Source organism: Coenobita brevimanus, chromosome 20 (assembly GCF_032717465.1).
Source record: "Coenobita brevimanus isolate Jiangsu-jjx chromosome 20, ASM3271746v2, whole genome shotgun sequence".
NCBI classification, from domain to species: domain Eukaryota; kingdom Metazoa; phylum Arthropoda; class Malacostraca; order Decapoda; family Coenobitidae; genus Coenobita; species Coenobita brevimanus.
The window spans coordinates 23,948,474-23,955,973 of NC_136973.1; the positions used below are offsets into that span (position 1 = coordinate 23,948,474).

The window sequence follows — 7,500 nt, forward strand, 5'->3', positions numbered from 1 at the left end:
GATGGAGGATGGGAATTTTAGGCCAAGTTAGAGTAAAGAGAGTGTAGCATCATATTCTAGTGTTAATCTATTTTCTGAACTCGACATTCTATATAGAGAGATGGCAATTTTAGGCCAGATTAGAGTACAAAAATTAGCTCATGACCTTCGGAACCGACTCACGCATATTATCAGGCATTTCTTGCAATATTCATACAGGTAAAGGGTTATGACTATACTCTTTTTTTTTTTTTTTGATAATGAATAGAGGAAAGAAAACAAAGGAGAAAAATAAGTCCATGTGCCTAAAGGCATCCTCCTTTCATATAAAACTTATAACAATTGGATTTAAATTCGAGTGGATTAAATGTATGTGGGAAGCAACTGCCAGGAAGCGAATTCCAGAGAGCAGTAGTTCTGGGGATAAATGAATTTTGATAAGCAGAGGTTCTGCATTGCGGGGGAGAGAGTGTGAGTTCATGGGCGCTCCCAGCTGCCCGAGTATTTCGGAAGAAAATGTGAAAGAGGCAACTTGTCTCAAAATTACCATCTCCACCTTCAGTGCTCAGTTGTAACAACAGCTTAACAATAAACTATAGTGCTAATCATGAAGAAGTGCTATAGAAAGTATGTACAGCACCCTACCCGTATCCCTGACCGCCTTGGAGAGAGCTCCAACATACCTGACCTCTTCCTCACAACTAATCCTTCTGCTTACTCTGTTAATCTTTTCTCTCCGTTGGGCTCCTCCGATCACAACCTTATTACCTTAACCTGTCCTATCACTCCGGTACGGCCTGTGGACTCTCCAAAAAAACGTCGTCTGTGGCATTTTGGAGCTGCGGACTGGGAGGCCCTCAGGCAGTACTTCTTTGATTTTCCCTGGAATGATTATTACTTCCATGGCCGTGAACCATCTGAGTGTGCCTTGCGCATTACGGAGGTTATTCTCTCGGGCATGGAAGCATACATTCCTTTCTCATATCCTTTGACTAACGCAAGAAAGCCTTGGTTTAATCACGCTTGTTCTAATGCTGTCCGCAACAAGGAGAGGGCCTACAAAAGGTACCGGAGCCAACCCACCCCTGAATCACATCATCTTTACGTTTCTGCCCGGAATCGTGCTAAGTCTGTACTTCACTCTGCTAAAAATAATTTCATCCATACTAAATGCTCTCAACTCTCCAACTCGAATTCTTCCCGCTCTTTCTGGCACCTTGCCAAAAATCTTTCTAACAACTTTACCTCATCATCCTTCCCTCCCCTTTTCTACTCTGATGGTTCTGTAGCTATTTCTTCTACTGATAAAGCAGATCTCTTCACTCAGACTTTCTCCTCCAATTCCACCTTAGACGATTCCGGTGCTGTTTCTCCATCACTTCCCCCCCTCTGACTTCCTCATGGCTGACATTAAAATTTCTTCAGCTGATGTATTTTCTGCCATCACTGGCCTCAGTACTAACAAGGCATATGGGCCTGATGGGGTCCCTCCTGTTGTTCTCAAGAACTGTGCTTCTGTGCTTACTCCCTGCCTAGGCAAACTCTTTCGCCTTTGTCTGTCAACTTGTACCTTTCCTTCTTGCTGGAAGTTTGCTCTCATTCAGCCAGTCCCAAAGAAGGGTGACCACTCCCAACCCTCCAACTATCGTCCAATTGCTTTAACGTCCTGTATTTCAAAAGTTTTCGAGTCAATTCTTAATAGAAAAATTTTAAGGCATCTTTCCTATCACAACCTTCTTTCCGATCGTAAGTATGGGTTCCGTCAGGGACGCTCCACTGGCGATCTTCTCACCTACCTTTCAGACTCCTGGTCATCCTCCTTTCGGGACTATGGCGAAAGCTTTGCCATTGCACTTGACATCTCAAAGGCTTTCGATCGAGTCTGGCATAAATCTTTAATTTCCAAACTGCCCTCCTACGGTTTCTATCCTTCTATCTGTGCCTTCATCGCTAGCTTCCTTTCTGGTCGTTCTATAGCCGCTGTTGTAGACGGCCATCGTTCTTCTCCTAGATCTATCAACAGTGGTGTTCCTCAGGGCTTTGTCCTATCACTAACTCTCTTCCTTTTATTCATCAATGATCTTCTAAGCTGTACATCTAACCCTATCCACTCATACGCTGATGACTCCACCCTTCACCTTTCCATTCGGTTCCTGCAACGCCCATCTCAACAGTTACTTCAACAAACAAGGGATGAGGCTATGACACACCTAATGTCTGACTTGGCTCGTATCTCTGACTGGGGTAAAAATAATATGGTTGTTTTTAATGCATCTAAGACTCAGTTCCTACACCTATCAACCCGACAAAATCTTCCACAGGTATACCCATTAATGTTTAATAATATTCAGCTTAATCCTGCATTATCCTTGAACATGCTTGGGGTTTCATTTACTCGGGACTTATCTTGGAAAGATCATATTACATCTCTTGTAAAATCTGCTTCCAAGAGCTTGGGTGTGCTAAGCCGACTCCACTCTTTCTTTACCCCTGCACAATTGTTGACTCTATACAGGGGTTTTATCCGCCCCTGTGTGGAGTACAACTCTCATGTGTGGGGAGGCTCCCCACATACAGCTCTTCTCAATAGGGTGGAGTCAAAGGCTTTTCGTCTCATTAACTCTCCTCCTCTTACTGACTCCCTTCAACCTCTGTCTCTTCGCCGCACTGTTGCATCTTTATCTCTTTTCTATCGCTACTTTAATGGTCACTGCTCCTCTGAACTGTCTGCTTGCATTCCTCCACCTCTACGACGGGCGCATAGCACCCGTCTGGCAGCAAACTCTCATCCCTTTTCTGTCCAGCTCTCTAATGCAAGAGTTAACCGTTACTCCCAGTCTTTCATTTATGCAACAGGTCAACTCTGGAACTGTCTCCCTCTGTCTGTATTTCCTGCTGCCTATGATCTCCAGTCTTTCAAACGCAGTGTGTCTAGGCATCTCGAAATGATCGGATCTTGAATTTGGCTCTCTATTGTATTTTGTTTTTCTCTTGGAGGGAACTGTTACTGCGGGCTCATGGCCTTTGGTTCCTTCTTCCTCGCATAAAAAAAAATGTAAAGCCGTAGTATAGTCCTTTTCAGCCACTAAGTTACCTAATGCCTTCTCCTAAGTGATTTGATTTATCTATGGCACCTTACTATCCTCTTCTGTGTCACATAAATCCTTCCAATTTCATTATCCTCTACATAAATATCTTAGAAAAGGATATTAACCAAACATATCTAAAATAAATCGCTAAGGAAGAGGTGTTAGGGAGCCTTCTTACCCTACGAGAATATAGACCCAGAACACTGATACCCTTACCCTCGTCGTGTGAGGAAGCTCCCTAACATCTTTTCCTAAGCGACTTGTTTAAAACACCTTACTATCCTATTCTGTGTTACTCAAATAATTCTAATACCGCCATAGTCTGCATAAATAACCTACAAAATTATATTAACCATGGATTTCCAAAACGCTTAGAGGTGCTAGTTAGCCTCCTTAAGCTACAGAACACGGGTCTCTCTCTCTCTCTCTCTCTCTCTCTCTCTCTCTCTCTCTCTCTCTCTACCATTAACACCTTCAATACAGTATACATATTGTGTAAAAAAATCATGAAAAATACAGACGCCCTTGGAGAAAATGAAATAAAGTATTTTCTTGCGTCACTTAGTCTCCACATTAGTTTTTGACGTGCATTAAAAAAAAAAAAAATCGTATTAATTGCTTTGTATCCAACAGCAAATATTTACACGTTGGTCGTAAAAACTGTATATGCTGCTTTTCACTTTTTTTATATAGTCTGCTCATTTCAGCTTGGCCTAAAACTGCCATCTCTCCACCTTGAATGCTGAGCTATAACACTGGAGTACGGTGCCCGTCACGAAGAAGTGCTATGGAAGGCATGCAAGGACGAAAATCTGAGTCAAGGTAAAGAGAATTAATTATAGCATCATGTAAGCATATTTCCAGTATAAAACGGGGCTGATTAGAAAGGACACCCACACACACACACACACACACACACACACACACACACACACACACACACACACACACACACACACACACACACACACACACACACACACACACACACACACAATATCACTGTGCGCTTGACGATACTAACACTTTCGGTCCTACCCAAATTCCTGAGTTAAAAAAAAATAAAAAAAAGTATAATTTCTGTTGATCTCAATAATTGTCAAACTTGCCCCAGCACCAAATCCCTGTGAAAATGCAGTGAGCCTGAGAACCCGAGCCGCTGTGGGATTAAAGAAAAGTTTAGGAGTGTTGTTGGTAAGCTGGGGTGGTGCTGGATGTCATAGTCTCCCCTCCACATGCTTCTCTTAATTCTCTTTTTCTTTTAACGTCTATTCTGTCTATTTATTCCCAGACGCCCTAATCCTTTAAGTTAAGGCCGCAGATAAATCGCCTCCACGTCGTCCTGTCCTCTGCAATTTGGCTGCCCTTCCTGCAACTCACCCCCCCCTCTCTCAAGTATTTCTCCAACCCTCCATCTCATCCTCGGTTCCCTCCTCCTCTCCCCTTCCACCTCATTCACATGCACTCTTCTAGTCTGTCTGTCATTCCCCATCCTCTCCACATGGCCAAACCATCTCAATGTAGTTTTCTCAAGTTTCATTCACATCCACATCAACACCACAACGCATCTTTACTTCCTCATTTGTCTGCCTGCTTCCTTATTTGTCTATTTACTGTTATTTATTCCATTTCTGTAGGCAATATAAGCCACGCCCACTGATGTATCAATACCCAATCACATGCCATGTACACAACAGCAGATAATTTGGGGGTATTTTTTCACACAATTTTGGTTGCAAGTGAAGAGAAACATCCATCCTATCCAATATTTTCATCGATTACCATCATTAGTTATATTCACTGAAACAATATATAAAGATTAAAAGAATCGGACATGCTTGTTTTAGATCGGAGTGGAAAATACAACACACACTATTTTTCTCCAGGTCTTTTCTCCCAAGGTAGTCGGCAGAGGGCAGAAAGTCTTGGCGATAACAACAGACTTTATATTTTTCGCTCCGACTCTAAAGGAGCATTTCCGGATGTTTTTCCGCTTATGTTTTATCTGTTTGGACAAAAACGGTCTTGGGAATAAATAAAATAAATAGATAAGAGGAAAGTTTCTGAACAAGTGCAACCAAAACTATGTAAAACATAGCTACAAATTTTGGTTCAAGTAGGCATAGGCTGTGACTGGCTATTGGTACGTAGTGGGTGGGGCTTACCTGACTGAACAGTGAATACATTGTATGTGACCGTGTGTGTCTGTCTGTCTTGTTTGTCTTTTTGTCTTTCTGTCTGTCTGCCTGTCTGATTGTCTTTGCCTGTCTGTCTGTCTGTCTCTAGTATGTGTTCATGTCTGTCTGTCTCTCTGTCTGTCTCTAGTATGTGTTCATGTCTGTCTGTCTCTCTGTCTGTCTCTAGTATGTGTTCATGTCTGTCTGTCTCTCTGTCTGTCTCTAGTATGTGTTCATGTCTGTCTGTCTGCTTGTCACTCTCTCTCTCTCTCTCTCTCTCTCGTAATTTCGTTAGCATATCCATGTAATCCCCCGCCTCTCTCTCTCTCTCTCACTAGTCATTTCGTTTGCATATCGTTGTAATCGCTCTCCTCTCTCTCTCTCTCTCTCTCTCTCTCTCTCTCTCTCTCTCTCTCTCACTAGTCCTTTCATTTGCATATCGTTGTAATCGCTCTCCTCTCTCTCTCTCTCTCTCTCTCTCTCTCTCACTAGTCATTTCATTTGCATATCGTTGTAATCGCTCTCCTCTCTCTCTCTCTCTCTCTCTCTCTCTCTCTCTCTCAGTCATTTCGTTAGCATATCGTTATCACCTCTCTCTCTCTCTCTCTCTCTCTCTCTCTCTCTCTCTCTCTCTCTCTCTCTCTCTCTCTCTCTCTCTCTCACACACACACACACACACACACATACACATACACATACACGCACACACAGACCAGTCATTTTGTTAGCATATCGTTGTCATCACCTCTCTCTCTCTCTCTCTCTCTCTCTCTCTCACCACGTACCGTCTTGGTGTGCCGCGTGCACCTGCAGCAGCTTAAGGTTGGGTGGTGCATCTTCAGCCAGCAGGAGGCAATAACGGGGCTCTGAGAACTGTAGTGGCCCCCCTGCACCAGACACTAGGCGAGTGGCTGTGGGGCAGAGACGGAGAGTTAGAGAAACGGACACACAGATGGTTACACAGATGGAACAGCGACACATAGGTAAGGGTGAAGACAGGTGGATGAGGGGTAGATGGAAAGACGCTTATAATGACTGGATGGCTATTTTGGTGGAGAAGAATACATACACAGGGTGCAGACGAGTGGCTGAGGGAGAAACAAAAAGCCGCTTAGAGGGATGGTCAGACATAAATGATACATGGGTATATAACATACTTAATTCTACAGGCCCTCCTCCGTCACCCACTTGGCAATTAACTGAAGGGAGAGACTAAGAGCGTACATGCACTCATGCATAGATAGACTATATATATATATATGCGGTACATCGGTAGATAAATATAGGCATAAATAGATAGATAAGCTCACTGTTAACATCTGCATCTCTTTACTATCGCTACTTCAATAATCACTGATCTTCTCAACTGTCTGCTTGCGTTCCCCCTTCATTTAGTCCGGCGCGTAGCACCCGTCTGGCAGTAAACTCTCATCCTTTCTCTGGCCAACTCTCTAAATGCACGAGAAAACCGTTACTCCCAGTCCTTCATGTATGCAACAGATCAACTCTGGAACTGTTTTCCTCTGTCTGTATTTCATGCTGCCAATGACCTCCAGAGTTTAAAATGCAGTGTGTCCAGGCATCTCGAAATAAATGAATCTTGAATTTCTCTCTCTCTCTCTCTCTCTCTCTCTCTCTCTCTCTAATAATAATAATAATAATAATAATAATAATAATAATAATCCATTCAAGTGAAAAAACTCGACATAAAGCAACAAGAGTATACTAAACGCCATCTGATGAATGGGTTTGGGAGAGGCGGTGGCCAAGTCAGTAGTGAGGTGGTCTGCTACCCTAATGATCGCGAGTTCGAGCCCCGGCTACGGCTGGGAATAGTATAAGAATTTGAATCTCGTTAAATTTGACTCAGCTGATCTACCATAAGACTCACCGACATGCAAAGACACCCCAGCTGGTACCAATAGATCTTTTCCACGTGATGTCACGAGTCATGTGACTTTTGTTTACGGCGCCGTACTGGACGGCAAAATGTTGGACATCTAAAGAGAGAGAATGGCAGATTCCACAATGGTATTCCACTGTTGTGCCTTCGGCTGTAAGACATGGCAGAAAAGTGGGAGTGGGGTAAACTTCTGCAGGTTTCCAGCCAATGAGGAAAGGCAACAGAAGTGGATAGGTGACGTGAAGAGGGAGAATTGGCAGCCGACGGCCTACACCCGTAGCAGGCATTGCATATCAGATGAGCCACCCCCACCCCCTCCAACCCCACCCCCATCCCCCCCACCGCCACCCAA

General features: G+C 43.6%; 1 protein-coding gene across 1 annotated transcript in view; it reads right to left on the reverse strand.

Annotated features, from left to right (window-relative positions):
• The window catches only part of LOC145391941 (uncharacterized), a 177,783-nt gene that overhangs the window by 147,023 nt on the left and 23,260 nt on the right, over positions 1–7,500 (reverse strand). Inside the window, exon 2 of the mRNA XM_080266430.1 lies at positions 6,031–6,156. Within this exon, the coding sequence (XP_080122556.1) occupies positions 6,031–6,156 (126 nt within the window). The remainder of the gene's footprint in view (positions 1–6,030; positions 6,157–7,500) is intronic.